The sequence below is a fragment of the Lissotriton helveticus genome, chromosome 6 (assembly GCF_964261635.1).
Source record: "Lissotriton helveticus chromosome 6, aLisHel1.1, whole genome shotgun sequence".
NCBI classification, from domain to species: Eukaryota; Metazoa; Chordata; class Amphibia; order Caudata; family Salamandridae; genus Lissotriton; species Lissotriton helveticus.
The window spans coordinates 1,550,748,621-1,550,776,458 of NC_136067.1; the positions used below are offsets into that span (position 1 = coordinate 1,550,748,621).

Here is a 27,838-nt window from a genome sequence, read left to right on the forward strand (position 1 = left end):
GGAAATATGTTCCTAGGGACATGCAGATACCACCACTGGACCAGTAGAGTAGCATGGAAAGGTCCTGTACAAACAGTGTATGAGGTGCAATGAAGAAATAGGAACAACTGAATATAGAACAAAAAGACTGATCTACATAGCTGAACAACAAGGAATGGGTTGAAGCGAAGACATGTCTGCCAGATTGATGGTAGTCTCACTTAGGAAGGGTACACTCCTGCAATACCTGTGCCCAAGACAGCTCTAAGGACTGAATCATTGTTAATGGATGCTGTCTTGTTATGGTTTATCTAGAGCCTAAACGTTTGTGGGACTTCGGGTGTCATTTTAAATTTTTTAAGACTCCCTCAATCAGTTTTTGCTTTTAGGAGCCAATCTTGAATAGATTAACTTTTGTATGCTCCATAGAATCCATGACTTTGGCGAATGCACAGGAGTCGCAATCAGGCCAAAGTTTATCATTTTACATTGACAGAGCTCTCTAAATGAGAGGGTGTAGTATTAAGGCCACAGTTGCCAACTCAAGACCTGGCTATTCGAGCAATAACGGACCCCCCCTGCCCCCCCCAAGCACCTTGAGACCCTCTAGGTGAGTAGTGCGCTATACAAATTTCTTGATTGATTGATTGATCCACGTTCGAGTCCTCGCAGTAGCTCAACATACTATGATTCTGGACAAATCTCTTAATTTCCCCTTGCCTAGCAAAAAAAACCCTAACCTTGTGTAATGTAAATGTAACTTGTGTTCATGTAAAGTGCTCCAATTTCCTTGGAACAAGTCTGAGCTATAAAACCTGAAACAAATGTATTATGGTAATGAAAATATATGAATAATGGGTACATGACCATACATCAATCAAAATACGTGCCAATACCGATGCAATGTAAACTAAGTTACATAATGCAGCGAATGTAACTGATGGAAACATTTTTGCCTTCTTAGATGAAAAGTTCAAAAGAGTAACGCGTACATCCTCAATACTTGCTAGCACTTAGGCAGCAGTGTGGCATAATGTTTAGTGGGACACTACTGATCTGAAGAAAAAAGAATTAGAACAGAATCTCATGCCAAATTTATGGAGGGGCACTTTAAGCCTGAGATGATACAAGTGAGCCTTCAGGCAAAAAACAAGCAAAGGATGCTCACAGAAAATGGTAGATTTAAGGAGTGATGGCCTTACAATGCAAATACATGTTTTAGAGATGTTGCTAGTATTAGAGACAACAAAGGAGGTTCTAGTTATTTCAACACTACTGGTAGATGAGCTAGATTAACAAGCAATACATAATAGAGCTGTGGGGGATTCAAATAATAACAAGATTGCTGCTGAGATAACCACTTTTAAAAAGATCACAATTAAAAAAAAAGTTTAAAAGATCAAAAAAAAACTGAAGAAACATAGTAATCCTATGAACAATTAGATAATCATGAGGGTCCAAATATGCTTTATTCGATCGCTAGAATCATGAAAGCAATATACAAGGCACATACAAAAGTGTTAAATTTATACAATAATTCACATCAAATTTAATCACGAGGATCATAATCGGAACCATGAGCCACAAAGGCTTAATGAAACATGTCAAAAGGCTGCCCTTAAAAGACCCTGTTGGCACTGAAGCTGAATAAGAATACTAATGACAGATTGATGAGCACCTGTGAGAGGGCACATGAAAGAGACACCAATGAGTGGGCTCTAATGCATTTACCTGCAGCGGAGTGTCAGAGGAAATGAAGGCCTTAGAGTGTCAGCGAGTTTACTGTAAATGTGGTTACCTTTGAGCAAAAGAAAAAACCTACAAATCAAAGTACATATGAATTGGACGACAGGCAATGATGTATGTGATAAAATGACCAGGAATCCAGATTTATTTGGGTAAAGAGGCACCAAGTAAAAATAAGGATTACAGCCTGAATGAATAAAAAGACTATGGAAAATAGCTGGACTGAGCGACCTCAAATACAGGGGTTATTGTGGGCCATGTGATGAAGTCATTTAGGGGTCTAGCCAGGCCATCTGATCAATGTAACTGACATGAGCATGTGATTGAAGGGCCAGTGTATTTTACAGTAACTAAGGTTTGGACGGGATTTCCATGATGAGAACATGAGAATGAGGAAGCACTGACACGTAGGAAAGGGGCAAAAAAGGTTACAGAGGTGTTAAAGCTATTTATTTGGCTCTAAGGCAAGTCTGACACACTGCATATTTTTGAGTAGTACTCAATACACATACTAAGATTTTGGTGAAATGGAATGCGATGAAGGGAAAACGCACCAATACATGCAGGTGGGCTGCTCGATTAAACAAGCATTTACAATGCAATGATCTTGTCTTTGTTAAAGTTAGAGCTATTGGCATTGCAAATGTTATTTTTTTCATTTATAGTTTGTTTTTTTAAACCGATAAATATATGGTATTGTCATTTACAATGGCAATTGTTAAGCATTAGAGAGTAGTAGAGAGTATTAGCAGTGATTAATTGTTAGTAGAGAGTGACTAGTTGATTAATAGAGATTATACTTGTATAGAGTAGTGTAGGAGTGAGTTGTAGGCAAAAGTAGTTAGTGAGTAGTGTAGATTAGTGGAGAGTAGTATAGAGTGAGTGGTAGATAGTGTGTAGAGAGCATGTAGGAGTTAGTGAGTAGTAGAGACAGAGTAGTAGTGAGTAATGAAAAGTAGTGGATAGATGTAGTGTAGTGAGTTATAGATAGTATATGGAGTAGTGTATCTAGTTAGTATATTGAGTAGCGAATGACTTAAAATAGAGTATATATTAGAGAGCAGTAGTTAGTACTTTTTAGTATTAGAGTGTAGTAGAGAGTAGTAGAGTGAGTATAAAATTGTGGATAGTGTCATTTATTGAGTTGTGAGGAGTGTGACTTGTATGTAGTAGAGAGTAGTTAGAGGGTGTATTAGAGTGTTATTAATTGAGTTAGTAGTAGAGTGTGAATTGATAGTATTAGAGAGTACTAGATATTGAGTAAAGTGTGAGTAGTTTACAGTAGTAGTTGCGTGAGTAGTTAGTAAAGTGTAGTAGAGTATTATAGAGTTTTAATACAGAGTATTATAGTGAGTATTAATGAGTAAGTAGTAATTTGTAGACATAGTTATTAGAATAGTTTTAGCAGGGCATTATACATTGAGTAATAGAGAGTTAGTAGTAGAGTGAGTAATAGTGAGTAGTAGATAGTTTTATATAGTGTGTAGTAGAATAGTAGTAAGTACTATAGAGTAATAGGGTTTAATATTGTAGAAAGTTATTAGTATAATTATTTATAGTAGTAGAGAGTGTGTAGTAGAGAATTATTATTAGTGAGTAGAGTAGTAGAGAGTATTAGGATTAGAGTATTATATAGTATTTTAGTGAGTAGTATAGAGTATTTGAGGTGTGGCGAGTTAGTAGTATATTGTAGATATAGTTATTAGTATAGTGTGAGTAGGGTATCATAAAATGAGTAGTAGAGAGTTAGTAGTAGAGAGTGAGTTGTAGAGTGATTAATAGTGACTAGTAGATAGTTTTATTTTAGAGGAGTATAGAGTGTGTACTATAGAGTAATAGGCATTAATAGTGAGTATTATTGAGTAATACATTTTTTTTAGTAATTGTGTAAGTAGTAGTGAGTTGAGTTAGCTGTATAGAGTGAGTAGACAGTGAGTAGTGGACTTTACAATGCAGCAGTCTCGCCTTTGCAAAAGTTAGAGCTATTGGCATTGTAAATAACACACTTTTTATTTATGGGTTGAATTTGAAAACAGATAAATAAATGGCATTGTCATTTACAATGCCAATAGCTTAATCTCTCGCAAATGCGAGACCTACTGCATTTACACACGCACACACAAACACACAGAGCCACACACACACAGAGCCACACACACACAGAGACACACACACACACACACACACACAGAGCCACACACACACAAAGCCACACACACAGAGACCCCCCACACACACACAGCCACGCACACACACACACACACACACAGAGACACAGAGACACACACACAGAGCCACACACAGCCACACACACTCAGAGCCACACACACACACACAGAGCCACACACACAGAGCCACATACACACACACAGAGCCACACACAGAGCCACACACACACACACAGAGCCACACACACACAGAGCCACACACACAGCCACACACACAGAGCCACACACACAGAGCAACACACACAGAGCCATACACACACACACAGAGCCACACACACACAGAGCCACACGCACACACAGAGCCACACACACAGACAGAGCCACACACACACAGCCAGCCACACACACACACAGAGCCGCCACACACACACACAGAGCCACACACAGAGCCACACACACAGAGCAACATACACAGAGCCACACACACAGAGCCACACACATAGAACCACATACACAGAGCAACACACACAGAGCCACACACACACACAGAGCCACACACACACACACAGACACACACACACACAGAGCCACACACACACACAGAGCCACACACACACACAGAGCCACACACACAGAGCCACAGACACATAGAGCCACACACACACACACACACAGAGCCACACACACACAGAGCCCCACACACACACACACAAGCTAGGTATCCCTGTGGAATGTTCCTTAGTCACATGATAGCATGCTGCCCTTTAGGTTACTCAGTCCCATGAATGTTTGCTGCCCGTGTCATAAATGCAAACACTTATGATATAAACAGTCCCACAACCATTAGAAATGCCAATGTGTCTTCCTCAGTTTTGAGAGTCTGCAGCAGGCAGGGTTGTTGGTACCATGTAAAACTGTTCAACCGTATCCCAAGTGTGTCATCCTTTACAGTCCGCCGCATTCCTCATAGTGTCCGCCTTCGAGCTCCCTTCTCCCAACCCCACAAGGACTATATGCTGCAGCTGGATGGAGGCTAACCCGAAATCAAAACAACGGTCAGTCTTACATTTGCAACTCGTTGCCTATCATTTCTGCATCAAACAAATATGTCTATTTTCTTAAGCGGTAACCGGTGCCCCAGGTTTCTGTTAAACGTAGCTAGACTTATCCCCCGAGGCTGCTTGGGAGGGGCTAGTACTTGCAGAAAACAACTTGCCCATCCTTCTTACGGAGGCTGGTCTAGAAGGCTCTCTTGTAGGCGTGTGCAGGAAGGCGAGCGATCTAGTTGCATTGAAATAAAAAAAGAATCGTTTCAGTGTTTATTTAGTTCAGTCCTTCTTAGGTATCCTGTTCGAATGTATTATTTGATTTTTCGTGATTCCATACGTTTGTGTTATTATTTAAATATATTTTACTAGTGTCTAATACACTAGATTTAAAACACGGTAAATTATTTGCGAAAATAACTTGGCGAGTCATACCAAAAAGAATGTTCCCCCGGAAAAAATATTTCCCAGTAGGGTTACCTTGTAAAAAATACAGCGAGACAGGTCAACAAAAGCGACAGCGGATACAGGGTGGCCTTGAGGGTACCAAAGTCAAGGTGTCTTAAAGGAGCGGAGCTTGTTAAATTGGAGTTAATAGAAATTCGATTATGTTAGGATTTATCAAATGACAAACCAACAGAGGGTTATAGGAATGAACATACTTATTCGGACAGATATGACATGTCAATAATTCTGCCATTAGTTAATAGAACAGCCCCGGGAACGAGCTTTATTTGCACATTTCAAACACATATCATTCGTATATTATCACGGTTCAGTTTCTGCTAAAAACCATTTATTTACGATCTCTTTTAAGTTCTTATTCATTTACTATGCCACCTCAGCAGTTTTCGGCTGAGTCTCGGGCACAATGTGGTAAACAAGTGCTGCAGAGACATCAATCACGCACAGACTGTAACTGGAGCAGTAGAGGACCGGCATAAACCGGTGAGAGCAGATCCAGGCAGCAAGCAGCACGGCCTCATATGCAAAGAACGTGACGTAGAAGCGCAGCCTAGCCTACTTGCCACCAAGCACCTCCCCTGCCCCCTACTTCCAGAGATGCGGTACAGTATAAGCCTACCCAATGCAGTTTCCCGAAGGCGGGATAGATATTGAATGAAATCCAATCTAGGATCAGGCATAAACAACGTCACTAACAAGCCGATTCAGTTCAAAGAATTATCGTGTTTTAGTCCAGAGGTGCAAATAAAAACTTGAAAACGCGTGGTTTGCAATTAAACAAAAGCACATTTTGTTAGGAATTCTTAATGCATAAAAAATTATGAATATTACTGATTAATACATTTAAGAATGAGACATGTTGAAACATACCACCATGATTGCAATGATTTAGTGTGTATGGGAAAACTAGGCTAGTTTGACTCCAGTGCTCACAACCTGTCGGCGGATTCACGCTTATTGAGAACCTATTCATCCTCGGGATCATTCCAGGAACCGCTTAAACAGACAGAACGTGGGCAATGGCTATTCTATTTATAGCGGCTATGCGCTCATTCTTGAGAAGAGTCGGATGGAAGTTTGTCTAAGCCCCGTCCTTTCCCCAGGTCATTACGGTACTGCTGGTCCTAATGCAATGGCAATTGGAGTCCCTGGTGAAGCCTTCTCTGGTTTCCTGTAATGGCTCTACCACATTTTCGTGCACCCTCTCCTTTAACCTGAGATGCGAGAGGGGCAGACCCTTCCCCGCTCCTGATTACTTCAAGATGTGGGGGCTGCGGCGGACAGAAGGAGGGAGACACGCGGCGAGCCAGATCATTGACATGGGACCAAAGAAATTGAGAGAGTGAAGGGTTAAAACAAAGGGGAGAAGAAAGAACAAGCCCCCTCATCGCCGGGGTAACCCTCAGAGCTGGCGCCAATCCCAGCTTGGATTGGTGCTGACGTCGATGGACTCTGGGCCGGGTGAAGGCAAACAAAGTGCTCTCACAGCTCCTGGGCCGGCTGCGGTGATCGGGGGCACACAGTGCACGTTCAAAGTGATATGCTCGACTAAAAATCTGCATTTCAAAGCCACTCTATAACACGCTGCATAGGCGGGCACACGCTCTGCCCCGGGAGTCTCCCTCGCATGGCGCTGACTCACTGCTGCTGCAGCGGGAAGAGGGACAGTGACGTCCGCATGAAGGCAGCGTGATCCCTAAATGATGCCCAATCAAAGAGCCCTTTGGACAGCGAGTCTACAGCGTGTCTTGCTCACGCTGCCTGAATGCCTTTTGTCTGTAAGCCCCGTCCTTTTCAGACTGGGGGGCGTGTTTTTCACTGACGTCACAGGTAGAACAAAACTAAAAAACACGCCCCCCAATCCGAAAAGGAAGGGGCTTACAACCAAAGAATGAAGTAACTGAGATCCCTTCTCCAATGTCTGGACGCAGTTTAGGAGTCCAGCCAATGGAGAAGAGGGGCGGGGTTAACTCTCGCTACTCAGAGTCGTTAAATCTCGACAGCGAGACTGCGCATGTGCGCAGCCTACGCTAGCCGAGACCTAAAAAAGGCAGAGTTATTAAGATTTTTGAATCAAGTTGTTTTGAGATGACACTTCGCTTTTTGTTCTGAACAGGAATCATTTAGGCAGTTTTGACAAACATCAGAAAAGCATGGCTCAGAGTGAATGGATGATACAGCAATGAAAAGTACTTTGCAGTCTAAAAGTCATAAGCACTGCACTTGCACTGCACCTTTCATTACAGGATTTCCCCAGACACAATTTCTATCTCCTCACATGAAAAATAAGGGGTCTAGATAAGATGTGAGAGATTTCGTCATTCTTAGCAAGGGGACTATGGTTTGGTGGTAAACCCTCAAAAATGAATTTAGTTTCACATTAAAGGGTAAAGAAATGACCATGAACAATTACTTATTTGGGGGGTTGTTATCCAGTTAGTGAATTTCATTCCAAGTACACCGAATCATATTTGCTCAGGGGCTAAAGTACACTCCTGAAGTAAATAATTCATAACCAGGACACTGAGATTTTACTCCCTTCATGGGATTAGCTCAAGTATCCTAGAGTGTCTATTATTGATGTGAAAATGAACTTGAGAGCAGGGATCCCATGCATGCACATAACCTACAAATGAGCTGCAACATTAAGTATCAATGTTAAATCAGGCTATACAAGACAGTGTCATAAGATAATGAATTGCATCTCCTAGTAGTATTAACTCAGCCATAATGATTGTATTATGAGATATTCTTAAAGTTCCATTGTGTTTGCACTCAAAACTATTTACTCAGCTCTGCTTATTATCCATGTATCTGATCTTAAGAGATGGAGATAAAACAACAAAGAAGACTATGTTGAACTATATTTGCCTGGAATAATATTTCAAGGTCCTGCATGTATGAAATGCTGACTTCCCGATGTACAGGTTACGATTTAATATGGTTGTTTTGTGCAATTAGAGGTCTTCCCCAAATATAAAGACTTTTGTTTGGAAGCCATGTAAAATGTGTCTCAGTCCTTATGAAGGCTTTCCAAGTGTATAGATGCACTAGAAATGCAATGTCTTACAGATTACTGTGCTAATAAAAGGCTTTGGTACCAAACCTGCTGAATGTAACAAGGGGTTCCATGAATAAGGGGAGGTGCAGGATAAATTGAGGAAAATGATTAACACTCAGTGTCCCACTGTGGCGACTCAAGTGTCAATCTTCCCTTCCAACCCAATGCTGAAGTTACCTTCCACCAGACCTTCACTACTGTGTGTGGGAGCGCAACCAGATACCGGCCGAGGTAGTTAAAGCTTTCCTGGTCAGGAAGAAACTCTTGTAGAAGACTGTCTAGGACACAGCTGCCCTAAGTGGACCTATTTCCGAGCCTGAAATCAAAGGAGCCATTAAGTAGCTGGTGAGGGGCAGATCACCTGCTTCAGATGGCCTACTTGGTAGATTTTATTAGACCTACTGGTCACTCCTGGTGCTGAAACTAGCGGAAATATATGCGGAGACACTGGAGTTTCGGTCCTTGCCCTATAGTAACAGGGAGGCCTTGATAGCCTCAACTGTTTACCCCTCTGGCAATGTGCAAGACGTGGCGTCCTATAGACCACTCTCAAAGTTAAACTTAGATTATAAAATCCTTTGCAAGCTGCTAGCCAACTGCCTATAGCTCTCCCTACATAACCTGGTGCACAAAGACAAAAATGGCTTAATTTCTCAATTAACTACCTCCCACAACATTGGACCCTTGTCTGGTGGACAAATTATTCTTGGTCTGTGTTTGTATGGTTTATCCTCAAAAATCTGATGTCTTGAATAATTGATTTAAGTTTTGTTTAGGAGCTTGGCCCGAATTTTGGCTCTAGGCTCCTGTTTTGAATATAAGAATCCAATTAACGATGTGCTCTGACTACATTGCTGTTGTGAATAAGGTTCTAGGACCATTGTCTTCTGTATCACATAGTGCCCAGGTCCAGGACTAACCTTGGGAATGCCCCATTTTTTGAAAGGACGATTCAATGATGAGCTTAATTATGTTCAGAACAGATGCAGCTAAGAAAACAAAAAAAACAAATTGATAACAATACATCACCCAGGGTGTGGAGGGGCAGGTACCTTCTTTCACATCATATGAGAATGCCCCGAAATCCAAAGCTATTGAACTCGAGTGACTAGAACGATGTCCAAGGTGCTAGATTTACACATTCCAATGGAGGCCCGCTGGCACTTGCTGGGCGTCACAGGCGAGACCAGGTGGGCCACACGCACGAAAACCTGGCTAATGCTGGCCTCAGGGGTGGCAAAGCGCAACATAGCAAGACTGTGGGGGCACAGGAACCTGCAAAGCTCTCTATCTGGAAACAAGATATGGACTTGTGCTGTCTTGTGGAAAAAACTATATAACAAAGTAGAGGATGCCCCAAAAAATGGGATAAACTTTGGGTACCATGGGTAAAGTACAGATCTTAGATGAGCGGGAACACAAAACCACGGAATACCCATCCCCCCGAGTGGGATGGGTATGCTCAGACGTGAGTCCCATGCTCTCCACACTACTGGAGTCAAGCTATCCAGGCTGATGACAGCTGATAGCCAGAAACCGGTCCTTGGATGCTTGATTCCGGTCCAGGAAAGACATGGCTTGGCAGTTCGGGCTGGACTGTTCCCATGAGGCACAGGGTCAAGGCTGATTTGCATATGGCTGGGTTCAAACTGGAATGGCATGGTGAGCACAAAACGATGGATTTAGGCCCAGATCTCTGTACTGGGGTGAATGTATGACATTATTCTGCATTCTGTCCATCACCTGTTGTTTTTGCATTTGTCACCCCGAGTGGGACGGGTATGCTCAGACGTGAGTCCCGTGCTCTCCATGCCACTGGAATCAAGCTATCCAGGTTGATGAGGGCTGAAAGCCCGAAGGCCGGTCCTTGGATGCTTGTTTCCAGTCCAGGGAGGACCTGGCTTGGCAGTTCGGGCTGGACTGTTCCCATGGGGCACAGGGTCAAGACTGATTTGCATATGGCTGGGTTCAAACTGGAATGGCATGGTGAGCAAAAAAACGATGGATTTAGGCCCAGATCTCTGTACTGTGGTGAATGTATGACATTGTTCTGCATTCTGTCCATCACCTGTTGTTTTTGAAAATGTGTCTAGACCACTGGCATTCCAGAGTTCCTCAGACCAGTCCATTTCCTGACTTTCCAACAGGTATTCTGAAAGGTCCAGTGACCCCTCCCATTCATCCCCGGAGTCTAGCCATACAATATAGGCTTCAGGCACCAACCTAGGACCCATGGGTCCTGTCAGGGGTGGAATCGGTGTCAAGTGACACAGTTCCAGCTCTATGTCAGATTTGTGAATATTTATGGGGCAGGTGCCGGTGGCATTGGGAGCATCAGGCCGGTGTAGGGGGTAGCCACTGTTGCATGACTGGCACTGGTCCAAATCAGTTATCGGAGCTATGGGGGCCCGTCAGAGTCGAAGCAACAGAACACAATTAGGCCCCTCCAGCCCATAGGGCCCGAAGGTGTGCCAGAGGGGTCAGTCCACTCAAATACACGGCAAATGGCCATGTAAAATTCTTTCATTTGAGCGGGGTTGCTCTGGCTCCCGGAAAAAATGGGAGGCACTAAGCCAGCCCAGGCACAAATTCCGAGGAACCATGTTTCTTATGTTTCTTCCCTGAATATCCTGTTGACCGGGAATGGGAGGAAGAAGACTTGGGGCTCCTGGAATGGTTCTGCAACCTCCCTCTCGACCGAGACCACTTAGGATTTGCGTGACACGGCGTAGCCTGCCGGTCAGTTAGCAGCTGCATGGGATCGCTCCCTCAAAGCCTTCGGTGTCATGGCCCGGCAGTCCGAGCAGGACTTGGAGTCGTGGTCATGCTCAAGACACCACAGACATACTAGGTGTGGATCTGTAACTGACATGGCGCAATGACAGACGCCACATGGTTTAAAACCTGTCTTCCTCGAAGACATCTGTTCAACACAGCAGGAGGAAGATTTCCTCAAAAAAGAATTCAACTAAACATCGGAAAATTCCAGTCAAAAAGCAACAGAGGCGTGGCTCTTTCTCCGAATCAGCGCTAACTGGTGGGGAAAGAAAGAAACTGATGTCAGCGCAGAGGTGGCACCTATATAGGTGACACAGACATCAACTCAGGCGCAGGCGACGCCACAAGGAGGCGACCAATACCACCTACCGCCACACAGGGGTATTGCTCGAAGAAAAATCTTCCTGATCCAGTCTGACACCTGAGAAATTCAAAGGTAAGGAATTTGTGGCTAGATGTCTCTATCAGATATAAGCTTCATTATTCACACCCTCAAAACTCTGGGTCTGTGACTGAAAAAAATCGCTCATATGGAGCATTTTTTCAAACCCCCTCAGATAGGTGTAGGCATTGTCCTTCAGTGATCACCTTTTCATGGCTTGTCTACTTTCAGCTTTTTCATCAGGCGGTTCTGTGTAAGTGAGTAAGATGTTCCAAACACTGGCACTGAGTTGCTCCTCAGCCATAAAACATAGAGGACCCCAACCACTACCCTGTATCCCAAACAAAAGGGCCACTACAAGTGCTCTCAACCCCAGTTGGGAGATCCTGGCACCAGGGCATGCACGACCCATGGCCTAAAGCAAGGGTGTGCATCTCACCCACCTTAAGGCAATTTTTCCATTGCTCCAGGTTAATTCATGGCTGAGAGCCTCTCACTTCCACACCGCTGCCACCCCATGGGCGTCAGCACCAGTCGCAGTGTAATTTGCCAAGCACAGGGGGTTCGAGCACTACTCCGGACAAATCTTTGCATCCGTTAATCTGTCGTTTGAAAACTCATTTAGAAGGTAAGCAACCTGCTCTTTGTATTGTAATAAAAAAATACGAGATGTACATAGTATGGAGCTCCAGAGAACGTCAACAACACGAGCTCCATAGCCACAACCCCTGTTCCTTGTAGTCTTATTAAATGATTGTAACCCTTTCTAGCATATGCCTCTGTATGATCCCGCAACCAACTTCAATATCTTAATTATAGTTGGGGGAGGTACACTAATATGCAATATTAACTAGCACCAATAATATATTAGGACCATGCAAATAAAGAGATTTCATGAGCATGGGTAAAAACCTGTAGAAGCATCAGGCTTTGTCAATAGTGGAAATAGTGTAGATAATAATATGAAAAGTATTACTGCATATTAGAAATCATACCTCTTCATTTCTGATGATCGACAGTCCAACAATCTGATCAACGATCTCTGCTACAAATGCCTGAATAGGAGTGCCGTCCTGGAAAGAAGAAGCATATGTGTGTTTCCTGTACTTACAATTGTCACAATTCTCCCTTAAAAACGTTAAAAAAGATTAGCCTTTTTGGTAATGCCAAAATATCACTAACATAATTACAAGCATATCAATACAAATAATTGTATATCATAGAGCGCTTGTTACAACATTCATGCAGACTCAGAGTTTGCAGTAACACACAGTACATTGACTCAAAAAAATTAGCTTACACGAATGTGTATATTACAATAAATAGTACATTTTTAAAAAACATAATATTTTGACAGAACGTATTGAGCTCTCAGATCTTCAAATATTAGCAACTATAGAAACAATATCGGCCACATGCATCAATGTTCCCGTTTGCGAATTCTTAACTGCGAAAATTAAGGAATCGCAATTAAGAATTCGCAAACGGCAATGCATTAAGAAATCGCAATTTTTTTTGCGATTTCTTAATTTTCCTTAATTGCGATTCACAATTTGCGAATCGCAATTAAGGAATCCCTTTCCATTGATTCCTATGGGCCTAGAGGCCCATAGGCATGAATGTGAAGGCATTCTCATTTTGCGATTCGCAATTAAGGAATCGCAAAATGAGTATGCAATTTCAAAGGTAGTGGGGGGTCCAAAGGACCCCCCCCTGCACCCCTGAAATGTACCTTTAAGTACATTTTACACACACACATGCCCCAAGGGCATGTGTGTGTGTAAAATGAAACGTTCAAAAATGCACTTTTGAAAGTTTTTGCAAATTACCATGAAGGTTAACTTCATGGTAATTTACCACTACCTATTTGCGATTTCGCAATTTAAAAAAACCCATGCATTGCATTTAAGAAATCGCAAAATTGCGATTTCTTAAATGCAATCGCAATTTAAGAAATCGCAAATAAATTGCGATTTCTTAAATTGTGAAAAAAGCAAAAAAGCTTCATGAATCCCAAAAAAGGGATTTGCATTCGCAAACGGCCGAATTTTGCGATTCGCACCGTTTGCGAATGCAAAAACCCTTGATGCATGTTCCCCTATGTCTTTTTCCAGTGCTGGTCCACTCAGACACACTGAGGCACAGCGCTATTTCTTAGAGATGGTGAGCTTCTGCCAATAGGGCTGTGGAATAAAAAGGAAAGTGTCAGGAAAGCAGGGGTTGCTACCTGGAGGATTTTGGCCAGCTCGAACCCCTGGGGTGGGTGGGTGGTTAGACATTCCAGGTATCAGGCACTTAAGAATGTGCCGAAGGGGGGAGGAGCCAAGATGGCGATCGGAACGGTCGCATAACCGCCTCGCTCCGTGATCTCTTCCTCCCCGCCACCTATCCTGTATTTTATCCTGCTCGGGGTGTTCCGAATTTGGTCACTGAGGAAGAGCCGTCACTTACCATCCTTTTCCGGGGCTCTGGCGTGCAGTGATTCCGGCGTTCTGCCCTGGTCACATTGTTGGCCTTCCCGGCCCTGACGCCGGGGCCTCGAGTGCTGTGCCTGCCCGGAGATGATCGGAGTGCCGGCGGTCCGGAACCGGTGGAGAGACCCGATGGTGGGAGCCTGAGAGCCGCGGGCCGGGACCCCCGGGGCAGACCCGCCCCCGCTGGTGGGCCACCCCGCATGTCCGTTCGCCTGCCGGCCCGAAGAAGAGAAGCCGCGCTGTCCGGCACCCCTCAAGTGAGAAACCCACGCCTGTTGTTAGTCCCGCCCGGGATCCGGTGCTGGGCTCCCCCCGAGTGCTGTGGGGAGCACGCCCGTTCTTCTGGTGACTCTCCTTTCTCCGCCGAGCGCCATCCGCCGCGGTTTGGCGGTGAGCCCTGGGGCCGCCGGTGCTCCTGATGGACTTGGAAGGACCTGCGGCGATGGCGGAGGGTGCTGTACTTAAGATGGCGGATGGCCCCTCGGGGTGTCTTTCTCCTGGAGACAGGGAGGTTGCCGCATTTGCTTTCTCCAGCCCTCGTTTGGTTTGGGCGGCCCCTACTCGGAGTACTATCTGGTTTGCCCTGTCTGCTCTGCGGATCGACCTGTCCTTGAAATGTCGAGCCTTGGAGTTGCGGATAGCTGCCATGGTGGCTCCGCCATTTTGTGACGAAGTGTCGTCTCCCCGACTTGTACTGCCTGAAACTTCGCCGGCGGCTGTGCTGGGATCTCCGGCTGGGTGCTCGATTCTATGGGATCTAGCGGACCCGGTGCCGATGCTGCAATGCTTTCTACATCCTGTTTTCTTTGCTTCGTGCTGGACGGCCCAGATACTGTGCTTGACCACGTGGATCTTTGAGGAACTTTTGCATTCTGACTGTTGCCGAGTTCTCCTGGTTGCTTCTAGTTTGCCGGGACGTTGTTTTGCGGGGATCCCACCGGCTTTTCCTGACTGGTATGGACCCACTGTGTTCTGCTGTTCTTTGGCTGTGGCGGGGTTGGGAAGCTCGACTCTTCATAAAAGTGGACAGGGGTGATCGTGCCCGGATGTCTGTGGGACCCTTTTTACATGGCATCTCCGGGCCTCGTTATTCTGGATGGTTCCTGTTTACATCCTGGTGTAGGCTTTTCTTGACTCTCCTTTTCGACCTCGATTAGTGCATTATTGTTGCGGGGGGGTAGTGTTTTATGTCTCGGTCGCTGGCTCCTCTCCTCTCTCTTTCTTCCTTTTCCTCTCCTTCCTTTTCTTATTCCCCTCTCTTTCTTCGTTATAATTCCCTTTCTCTTTTTCTATATTTCGGGTGACTCTGGGCGACAGGCACGCTGTTTAGTGGGGTAGGCCGTAGCCATTACAGTGATGTAGGGTGGGGGGGGTGTTTGTTATTTTAGTTTGTTTTATTCTATGGTCCCTTTTTTGCCTTTTCCAGGGGGTGGGCTATGTCCCTTGGTGTTTACTCCTCTGTTTCGCTTGCGTCTGCACTTTCTCCTTTTTCGGGGCGGGTGGGCTGTACGTGTGGCGTCCACTTTATTTATTTGCTGGTATTCTTCCTCTATTCTGCACTTGGTATGGGCGTGTGAGGTCTTTGGGCTTTGCCCTACTGTGGTCGTCTGCTTGCGTGGGGGGCTATTTCCCTCCCGCCCCCCCCCCCTTCTTTTCTGTATATGTTGCATGACGCGCGGGTAGATATGGTTGCTGCCTCCTTTATATAATGTAAAATGAAACCTCATTTATCCTGGCGCTGGCGATGTAACGACTTTATTTGCATCCATCCTGTATTTCCCTATCGTATACATTGCTTTATTATTTTGATTCTCCTGACTTTGCGGCCGGCCCCTGTGGTTGTAGGCCTGCGCTTGTACTTATACGTGTCTTTCAATAAAGGTTTTTTAAAAAAAAAAAAAAAAAAAAGAATGTGCCGAAGAAGGTAAAAACTAAGTGCACTGTCAAAGTTTGCTTGACAACGTTGTCGGCTCAGCTTCTTTAGGCTTGCCCACAAGACAGGCTTGGAAAGCCTCGGATTATAGAATGAAATGACCTTCAATGCATGTATTCCCCTGCAGCCCTACTAGGTATCAAACGGAGCTTTCAAAGCTCAACCTCAAAAGATTACCCCAAATCTGGCGAAGATGCAGTCTCCTCGATTGAGAAAGTTCTGAGAAGAGCAGGATTTTATTTCTACAAAAGGACACATATTTCTGGTTTCTTCTTAACCGCAACCCTCAGCACCCCTGACCTCTCATAAACAGTTTTCATTTGAACCGGAAGTGCCCCTCGCTTTTCAACTGTCTGAGCCTCTCATTGGAATTACTATCACCTTGGCCAGTTATGCGTTACCATGTAAATTGCATAGTTTTCCAACACCTAAGACTTCAAGATGCCGAACACCACCTCCTACGGAATATCACCCTCCAAGAAAGTTGCTATATCCAGTTTGAGCAGATTCATAGCCCTCATCTTCTAAATGTTTTGCCTTCAACTCCGGTTTGAAATATAAAGTGATAGCTCAAGTTTCAAACTCTTGCAGCTGATCATGACCCCGTTTCAAATCAGACAGTTGTGAAGAGTAATCTGCACTTGTCTTGCTACCGCCTGAGTTTTTGTTTTCTTCAGTTGTGCTTGAAAAGTCTTCAGTTTGATCTATATTGATAAGATCTTTGGCTTTACACTATTTATGTTGGCTTGTAAGTCTTTTACCACTCACAAGTTGCAATGTTCCTCTATACAAATCTGACCCTGATGTTCCTGCATCATCTCCTGACTCTGAGACCAGCCGGATGACTTAGGAGTGAAAAAGGCTGGTCATGTTTGCTCTTCCCTTGGTCTTCCGCGTTATGAATGATTTCTCAGTGTAATGGGTCTGAATGGAAAATAACTCAGGCCACCATGATGACAAGACATCCAGTACACCTACCTTTGGCTATGGTTCTGCACTCTTCTCAGCAGGGTATGGGCGAACAATGAGAGCCAAAACACATTCAGGCCACTATCTCGATATTAGCCACATCTCTGCTGTGCCATCATGCAACACACTCAGAAAGATACATGCTTCCTGGTGATATGTATAGTCCATGTCTCTCTTCATTCCAGGGACTACAACTTGCCCTGAGTGCCCGTTTCACGTGGGGAACTTCAGGAGCGTACTCAGCTCCCTTGACCTGCGCCATCACCCTGTTACCATAACCCTAGCCTGCAAAAGCTCTGAGCAGGTGGAGGTATCATAACAACCTTCAAAGAGCAAGAGGGATCGGCAGTACGTCAACAAGATAAGGAGTCAGGGCACCAAGCAGAAGAAGAAAAGGTAAATCATGGGAGGGTCCGACACTTCTACTTACTTTAGAAATTCAAGGGCTCTGCACATTGTTTGAGAGGGCTGAACAGGCAAAAAGGGAGCCCTCATAAGAGCCTACAAGTATAGTGGCTCTCTCAAAACTCAGCTGGCCCACATTCCCCACTCATACTCATTTACGAAACATCCTACACTTAGTTTTAGTGTTCCAGGGAAAGAAGGATAAGAAGTAAGCAGGGTGTGAGGAGTTATTTTCCTTGAAACGATGAATGTTATTTTCTCAGAGCATATATCCCTTTTCAACCAAACTCAATGAATGTTGAAATTCTCCTACAAGATATCATACTAAACAGGGATCACAACTGCTTTCTGGTTAACCTCTTATTATCTGGCCAAATCTTAAGCACTAAAAGGACCTTGTTGGCATCTCACAACTATGAGTATGCAGACTATGGGAGCCTAATCAGTCTTATTACCTTCAAAAGCTTAAACTCAAGAGGATGCTTACCAAGAGGGGCCCAACCACTGAGCACCTGCCACCAAAATGACAGATGTGTACAAATTAATCATGCACTAAGCTGCCCCTTTATGTGTTAATTAGGGCAAAAATTCAACATATGTATACCACACACCTCCATACGTTCAAGATCTCCCCTAAACATGCCATTTTCCCCCAAGAAAATTGGCATTATCTGAGTGCCCCAGCCACTCAGCCCTGGTTGATAAAAAACACAGTCTATAGCGTAAGGACTTGCTATGGCTTAATAAAATGTGTCATGCTGTTAGGCTCAGAAGGCCGCTGTCGATCAGAAATTGAAGTTCCTTGGAGGTCGCATCACCATTTTCAGGATTTAGGAACAAAGGATTGGACTTCCATATCATAGTCACCAGAAACAAGTCTGCTGTCTGTTCTGGGATACACAATTAGTGATCATGATGAAGGGTGGGAAGACATAGTTAAGGTACACTTACCAGAAAATTATTCACCATAGTTTCCTCCAGACCTGAGCTCCAGCTTAATGAAGCCACACGCTGGTTGTGTTCAGCCTTAACACAAACAGATATCTGGCACAATTTCCCAATTTTCTCAATTCGCTTCCCAAAAAACCCGATACAGTCTCCATTCACTGGCATTCTACCATCCATTCTCCATATTATACCACAGGATTCTGTCTCTTGATACATACCAGACTGCTAAGGAATCCACCAGGAGTTCAAAATAGTTGATGTGCAGGTGCAAGCTCCTGAACACTTTTTCCTTCGATAGTCACACAGCCTTATTGTGCACCCCGACATTTCTTGCTAGAGTCCAATTTAGCCACATTTTTGGTGCAGCTGTGAAATGTCCTTTACCAAGCTATGTCTCCTTGCGTTCCTGCCACCACTGAAACTTGATACTAGCTTCCTCAGACGAGGATAACTTTTTGTGTTTGTGAGACCCTTCCTCATAAATATTGATCTCGATCTCAGCAAGGTTCTGTAAGGGAGCAGGCCCGGAAAAATCACCTGTATGAAAGAGGTAAGAGACCCTAGAATTCTGGGCAGAATCCTTAGAGACACTCTCTAGACCAGAGGTCTTCAAACTTTTGAAGGTTGAGCCCCCCCAGCTGAATTTTTTTAAATGTCGGCCCCCCCCACCACCTGACAGAAATTTCGGGAATCTGGTACACTACATAATCGACCGCCACCCGCATATCCTGGGCCATATCCGGCAAATAATGTTCAAAACAATGAGTGTTTCCTCCTTCTCCATGACTTCCCTCACTACCACTCACCAACAATGCACCTCATCTCACTATAGCACCTTTCTGGCAAACATATATATTTTTTATAGTGCTACTCATAGTTTCATCATACTCAGGGGCATATGTACAAGCCCCTATATTCACCACACCGTCACTTTTTACGACGTTGTGGTGGCGATAGGGGCATTGCTGAATTTACAAGGCAGAGTTAAGCCACTTAACTTGGCTTAACATTGCCTTGTAAATAAGGTCCCCTTTCATGCTATGCTTAGCGTGAAAGGGTGGGCAGTGGGTGTTGCGGTGGGCGTTCCACTGAAACAGGTACTGATTTTGATGTTGCGCCCTATTTACCAGGGCAGCGTAAAAGTGAGGCAGCGTTAAAATTAAGAACAGGGAAAACCTGGTCTTAAGCTGGCGAAAGTAGGAGAAAAGCATTATTTCTCCTCATTTTTGCTTCATCCATGTGTGCTGCCTTGTGCAGCACACATGGAACAAGCAAAATGCCTTGTATTTGTAATCTTTAAAAAAAAATCCATTTTGTGATTTCTGTGTGTGCTGCATTAAGCAGCACGCATGGAAGTGAGACAAATGGCATTTAAAGATTGTTTATGTACAGGAAGGTCCCCCTCCTTATGTACAGGAAGGTCCTCCTCCTGTACATAAACAATCTTTTCCCTGCACCCAGATACCCTTGCACTATGGTGCAATGGTGTCTGCGTTGGCGCTGCACTGCTAAGTGTAGCGCCAGCGCAGGGGAAACGCAGGTCTGCACCATATTGTTGTAAATATGGTGCAGCCTTCCGTTTCTGAAGTGGCGGAGAGAGGCCTAAACCCATGACTGCTAACGGCTCACTCCGCAACTTCCTTGAACATATGCCCCTCAGTTCTTTGATCTGCATGGTACACCTTCTTTGTAGCAGGCACATTAACCCTCTGTGCTGTGAGGGTGGCAGGAGTGCTCATGTGAGTGCACAGTGAGGTATGCAACAGTGTGAGAGTAGGGTAAGTGGAGTGACTGCAGGGTGAGTGAGGTGACCATATGAATTTGGGTGTGCATGTTAGTGCAGAGTGGGACTAATGAATGCATGGTTAGTGATGGGCTTGTTTAAGTGAGATTGCAGATTGAGCAGTGAGGGGACAGGTGAGTGAAGTGTCACATGAGTGCAGGGTAGGTAGTGTGCTTGTGTGGCTGCAGGTTGAGGTACAGGGAAAATCGTGCAAGTGCATTGTGAGAGCAGAGTGATCACTGAGTGCAGGGTGTGAGTGCATGGGGGTCAGTATGAGGGAATTGTGATCGCTGTGAGTGCAGGGTAAGCACGAATGTGAAGGGCGAGAATTTGGAGCAAGTTGTCGGAATGCAGGGTGCATTCCCAGACACTTGCAGTAACTCAGCATGCTATTGATGGCAGTGCAGGGTTTCAGATATGTTAAACTATTACAATTATGACATTAACCAGGGATCGAGGGTGGAGGAAATAAATACTGGGCTGATCTCGCAACAAACTTTCAGTTTTATGATTAGGGTTGCCAGCTCATTATTTTGATGTCCCAGGTGATAAAAAAAATAAGCAGTCACCTAAAGCTCTATTTTCAGCACTTATTTGTGCATACTCTGAACAGCAAATATAAATAGAAAGCACTTTAAATTGTGTTTTAGGGCTGCCTAAATGATATGACTGATAATAAAAGGGAACAAAGACAGAAAAGTCACATCATGAATGAATACATACTTCTTTACAACTCATATTTAGTGTTAAGAGAAGCATTTTGCAGGCTGTTTAAACACCTGACTGGGATTTGTCTGTTGGCAACTTGAAACCCTTTTAGCCCTGTGATCATTGCACTCCTGCCAGTGTGATTTAAAAAGCAACATTGTCGCCTTTCTTGGAAGAGCTGTCCCTCCCTGGACGGGGTTAAATGAGAGCTGAAAGCTTCAGCTGCAGTGGGAGGCAGGAAGCCATCTCTGCTAAAACTGAAAGCAAGTAACAGATATTCATTTCATCTGCAGTGTGAGGCAAGGCGTCTCCTTTGCTCTGAAATCGTTGCTTTCAGTTTTAGCAAAGGGGGCTCTTTGCCTCCCACTGCAGCTAAAGCATTTCAGGTGTAAGAATTAACCAGGATAGCCCCCCCCCAACCCCGTGTGTGGCAGCCTGGCTGAGACAGCTTCCCGGTGCACACAGCCGCACCCGAGTACCTCACAGGTCTTTGAAAGACCTTTTTCTTGCTTATGAGGCTTTAATGGTTTTCACCCCTTCTTAGGGCCCCTGCAGCTCCACTCTGCCGTTCGTTTGAAGAATCAGAGGACAAAAGTGAGATTTTAGGGAGGAGTGCGCGCCCCCCCTGAGACGGTGTCGCGCGCCCCACAGATTGAAGAACTCTGCTCTAGACTCCCAGAATTATCAAAGGTGTACCTGAATTCCATAGCCGAGATATTATGGACACCAAAGCTACTCACACCTACTTCACCTCTAACTCACTGAAGATAGGGAAAGAGCGAGTTGACTCTGGGAAAAGTGAAATAAGAAGGAAAAAACCCAGCTGGAGTACACATATTTCAGGACATACATGGAAAAAACAGACGGAGAATTACTCTAATGTTGTAATGAATGCTAAGTTCAACCAATACTATCAAGAAAGATCTGTCTAACACCCGACACTTCCAATCTGGGTCTTGGCTCATTTCCTGAATTACAAATATATGCATAGCCAAAGAACAAACAGAACATGGAATACTTAGATCGTCAGTCTTTTAATCACTTGTATATATTGTTAACCCTCACCAACCACCCGCGACGCCCAGAAACCAGCGATTGACAACTGGACAGCCCTCACCACCAAAGACACACTGAAGACAATGAAGTCAGTCCACTCAGGGGCCCCCACGGACCCCTGCCCCCCCACCACATCTTCAACAGAGCCGCCGACACCATCGCACCCATGCTCCACCACATCATCAACCACTCTTTGGCAACTGCCTCGTTCCCTGATGACTGGAAACACGCCGTGGTCATCCCCCTCCTGAAGAAACCCTCGGCAGACCCCACCAACCTCAAAAACTACAGACCCATCTCCCTGCTCCTGTTCTCATCGTCAATCATTGAGCAAGCCATCAACAGCCAACTCGCCACATTCATTGAAGAACACAACATCCTCGACTCCTCCCAGTCCAACTTCAGAAAAAAACCACAGCACTGAAACCGCCCTCCTTGCCACAACAGATGACATCCGCACCCTACTGGACAAAGGAGAGACAGTAGCCCTCATCCTCCTCGACCTCTCAGCGGCATTCAACACAGTCTCCCACCGCACCCTAATACGCAGACTTTACGATGCAGGAACCAAGGACAAGGCCCTAGACTGGATCCGCTCCTTCCTCTCCGGCAAGACGCAGTGGGTCAGACTCCCCCTTTCCTCTCGGACCCTATACCTACCACCTGTGGAGTCCCCCATGGCTCTTCTCTCAGCCCGACGCTTTTCAATGTCTACATGGCTCCACTCGCCCCGATCGTCAGAACCTATGGACTCAACATTGTGTCATACGCAGACGACAACTAACTCATCCTCTCCCTATCCAACGAGCCCAACATGCCAGACACAACTTTTGAGAAGGCATGGAAGCAGTCACCAAATGGATGAAAAACAGCTGCCTACAACTTAACACCAACAAAACAGAAGTACTCATCATGGGCCCAAACCCCGACGCCTAGAGCGAAACCTGGTGGCCCCTGCCCTCGGAAACCCGCCAATCACCATGGACCACGCACACAACCTGGGAATCATCCTGGACTCCGAGCTTAAAATGGACCACCAAATCAGCTCCGTCTCGTCTTCCTGCTTCCACACCCTCCACCCCCTTCATAAGACCTTCAAATGGATCCCCCTCGAACACCGAAAGACCGTCACTCATGCCCTGGTCACCAGCAGACTCGACTACGGCAATGCACTATATGCCGAAATAAACAAAATCCTCACCCGCAGGCTACAGAACATCCAGAACGCCGCCCCAAAACTAGTCCTCAACCTGCCAAAACACTGCCACATCTCCCAGCACCTGCACACACTCCACTGGCTCCCCGTCGAGGCGAGAATCACTTTCAAGATACTCACCTACGCACACAAGGCCCTCCATGGCACCGGACCAGCTTACCTGAACAGCTGGTTCAAATTCCTCGCATCAGTCCAGCTCTCCTACGCCGTGGTCCCCCGCACCAGAAAGACTAGATCGGGAGGCCGCTCCTTCTCTTTCCTCGCGGCCAAAGCATGGAACGCCCTTCCACTCCACAACAGACAGACAACATCGCTCCCCATCTTCGCAAGAAACCTCAAGACCTGGTTCTTCGACAGACCCCCTCCTTGATGGAATGAAACCTGCACCCCCCCCCCCTCCACCCCACCCCTAGCACCTTGAGACTTTTACGGGTGAGTAGTCGCGCTTCAACAAACCCCTGATTGATATATTGATCACTTTACCACTACACCTACTTTGACTTCAGTCACTAATATTTCTAAATATTATAGGAAAATTAGGTGAGACTTAAATATCTCCAGTCTCTCTAAAGTCTTCCACTAAAGATTGTAATAAATATCAAAGAATTTAATCTCAGAGAAAAGAAAATTCAATAAGTCACGGCATGATATCTTAATGTGCCATAAAGTAGTACTTAATTGAAAAAGAATATGTTTAGAGAAGTTCAGTTACATCTCTTACCTTCAGACCAAAATGAAGCCACCGAGTTCATAAACATTTCTGTGAATTTCTCAAATTCACAGCACAGCAGAAACTATTTACAATGTCTCTACTCTACTATTATGAAACTGAGAGTGTCTTTCATGATGTCCTATTGCAGCAATCATATAGAGCTGGAAAGCATTCGCTCTAACTGAGGAACCTCCTGAAAGTGTTTTTGAATAATACTATAAGATGTCTTATTTCAAAACCCATATGGCAAATGGAAGAGCCAAATGTGACAACATATTACTTATTCATGTACAATTCTGCCACATTGTCTGTAGGAGAAAGGACATATTATGTGTACTTCTTTAACATTCTGAATTAAGGTAAAAGGCATACTTGAGAACATTATTTCTGTCCTGACTCTCAATATCTTTCCCTCCAACTCCTGACGAGCACGCACTGCACTTTCCTCTTAATCAAAGCCACCTTGGTAGCTTAAAGAAGGTGAGTTGCTGAAATTGAAACCATCACAATTCCAAGATCGCCATGCTCTCTCTGGGTGTCAGGCAGTCTTCTCCCAAATGACCAAAAAGCCCAGACATTCAAAATGGTCCATAGCTAAGTGAACTTGAGAACTTAACACCTCCATTCTGGGGCCATATAAATGATATCTTCAAAATAAATAATCTGTTTGATTCCCTAAGCCCTCACACAGGCTCTTCATAATACAGATGTGGATGGCAGGATAAATGGGAATACCTTGAACTCCCATATCTGTCCTCTCTCGCCAAATTCAAGGAACTTAGAATGTAGTTTGTGAGGGGACTATCAGATACATGTCCCACAAATACAGTCTGGCTAGCCAATCATTTTCCAATATATCTCTGAGGATCTCCATCTTAAAGTGTACGTACACAAAACAGGAATTGTGATCCCTGAGGTTTATCAGACAGAGTCACAGCGTCTCCTCTTCTTTCATTAAAAAATCAAAAATTAAGAACTTAGACATAAAAAAGGATATCTTCATGGCCCCTTTGGCCTCTAAATTGAGTATATCATGATCAATCAAAACCTACTCTTCTTAGGAAAACTGTATGTGTTTGATTGTATATGCAGTACACAGGACTCACAGAATTATATGTTGAACTGCTGAATGAATTTTAGAACACTGGCACCACTTGTGATTATACATCTGAGTGAAAATAACCTGCCCCTCCCCCAACTTTTATTTGGAAAGAAGGTGAAGTGCTCAATTGCAATGGTTCCTGCAACTCAACCAAAAACTAGGCCTTGGCCGGTAAATTCCTTTCCGCTCGTGGAATTTGCATAATTTCACGTTCCGCGGAGAACGCAGAATTGCCAAAAATTCCGCGATCCGTGGCTTCGTAGAATTTTTTGCTTGTTCGCGCTCTCAAAATGCGTGTTTGCAAGACATTTCTCCCCAAGCATGCAAACAGCGTTCGAGAACAGGAAAGAAGCATCGCAAACAGGCGAAACAAGCAATTCCGTGTGTTCGTGGAACTTTTGCGTGTTCGCGTACATTTTTTACCGTTTCGCGGACCTGTGCGTAGCGCGACTACACAAATTCCTCCCACCCCTACCAAAAACTCTATGGCCAGACCCGCCATTGCCTGAAAAAAGGGGTTGAACCTACTATGGTCCTGCCAACCTTCACTTTCTTTTAACTATTGTACTAGGTACCTTGAACTCGAGCCCAGCTGTACAAGCATGCCTTGCCAGCTTTTGCCTCTTCAAAAGACTTGAGAACAAAAAGTTTGTGTATTGCCGGGATGACATTGTGTTGTCTATTTAGACACCACCCCTGCATGCTGATGTCAGTTCTGACACAAAATTCCAGGTTTTGATCACTTTTCCTTATCTGGGGCAGTTTTTAGCTTGTAATGTGCATAGTGATAAGCTCAGTGTCAGCAGACCCTCTAGGTAGTGTGATACTGGGTGTGGCAGGTGGGGATGGTCGTCTGTTGTGGTAGCCGTAGGAATGTAAATGTTTCTCCACTTCAATGTCTGTACTCTGTGTATCCATTAGTTTGTGTGAGTTGTGTGTTAAGGTGATTAAATAATAAACCTAAAAAATGAACTTATAATGGAAGGTGGCACTAATGATCTCAAGATTTCCCCTTAGTGGCTTTACAAAATGAAAGCCTCTCCTACCTCATTCAAAGGGGTTAGACTAGGAGTGTCCAAAATGACACAGTTTTCAATTGATGTTATGGAGTAACTTGTATATTTCTCCTTTTTTTTCCACATATGGCTATTTAGTAAAAGACTTCCTTAGCTCACGCATTGGGATTGTTTCTCACCCTATCATTACAATTGTGGATTCTCAGTTAAAAGAGCAGAGTGCTGTATTTGGGGAGTCTAATGTCCAGCTTCAATCAGTTCAAAATGATTCCCCCTGTGTGTTGGTGGGAGATTTCTAATCCAGTCTCCCACCATCTCAAGACTGTGCAATAGCTCCATATGGACAGTGGTTGCATTTCAAGGTACTGTGTATTAGCCACTGTTAGACCTGTCTGGCCCTTTGCGTAGTCCCTCCAATTTATTATTTATTTTGTCCCCTTTTTGCCCCTCATGTCTTTATATATTTTGTGTCCACTAAATTTTTATGGTGTTGGTCTGGGGAATAGGTGCTCTTTCACCTTCATAATCCTTCACCTCAGGCCTAGATGCCTTTCCTGACAGGAATTTCCTTGGAGTCACAAAATGATGGCTACCAACTGTCACAACTGACATACCTGGGACCTGTCCCATTGTCGTGTATTTCTATAGGTTCTGAATCGATCCCCCTATTCCTGACCCTATTCTGGTTAAACTAACTATCAAGTTAACTAACAGTCAGCCCATGAGGCAAGAAAACCCCCATGATGCAGATACCGTTATCTGACGCAGTCACACTACGGCACAGGAACGTGTTATCTGATTAGGTCATAACGCTTGAGATCTAATTAGACAAGCGACATTCCTCCAGCCCCTGATAAGGCATACGACGTTCTCATAACAAATCAAACCTATGACAACCTGGATAATCCGTGCGGCCATTGTTTTGATTTCACAGAGAACTTTAGTAAAGAATGTGCTAACGAGCAAGTCGTATGACATCTTTATTGACGTACCTATGTCCATCCTTACGTCAATCCCGGCACCTTTAAGGTATAAATATTGCCGACCTTGCCCTATGCAAACACACGCGTGGTGACAAGACGGAGCAGCCATACTTGCCGAAGCCGAGAGCAGAAGCAGACCCCGCAGGCAGCAGCCCCGCCTTCCTGACGCGCTGAGAGACGCGCTGCTATCTCAAGCCGAGAGACCCAGCACCGGCGCTTCCGGGTAGCCCTCGCAGGCAGCCTGGAATATCGAGAGCAGAGAAAGAGATACCATTCCTCATTCATCCTAAATTCCAGGTACAGAACTGAATAACCCCTCACAGAGAATTCTTTAGTTATTCACTTGGCAAAAACAAACTTAACTTAAACTGTAACTTTCTATTCCCGCCCACGCATTAGACTTAGGTCAGGTACACGGGGTAGGCGTATTTAGAAACACCAGTTGAGTACGTTTAGTCAAATGTATATGTGTATGTAAATATATTTTAATCATTTTAAACATCATATGGCTCAGAAACCATATCAATGTTTTTACAGTATTATTTTATACTATTGCTTCTAATGTATGCACTTTACTTAACTATAAGTATTGCAATAATATCGATCCATTTCTCTTGTACGAGAAAAGAGACTGATCAATAAATAACATCTTTTATTGAACACGCCCGTCTCTTCCTTTTCTCTACATTCTGATGAGACTAAGAATGCACGTACTGACTGAGTAAAATAATTGCCTTGTGCTCACACGACTCTCGAGATTGACTCTTGATTAGGGGAGAGCAAAGTTGTCATGTTCTATGGTTGTCAGAAACTAAATCCCTTCTTGTCTAATCAGGGGAGTTAATCCTTCCTTGAACATTCGAGAAAGTTTCTAGCGAACTCTGAGCTTATCTGGCAAACCCAAAAAT

At 44.6% G+C, this 27,838-nt stretch overlaps 1 protein-coding gene across 5 annotated transcripts in view; it reads right to left on the bottom strand.

The window, feature by feature from the left end:
• The window catches only part of CFAP61 (cilia and flagella associated protein 61), a 2,132,686-nt gene that overhangs the window by 1,464,783 nt on the left and 640,065 nt on the right, over positions 1 to 27,838 (bottom strand). For all 5 annotated transcript variants that reach the window (XM_078649333.1, XM_078649336.1, XM_078649335.1 and 2 more), the window contains exon 15: positions 12,621 to 12,698. In XM_078649333.1, the coding sequence (XP_078505459.1) occupies positions 12,621 to 12,698 (78 nt within the window). The remainder of the gene's footprint in view (positions 1 to 12,620; positions 12,699 to 27,838) is intronic.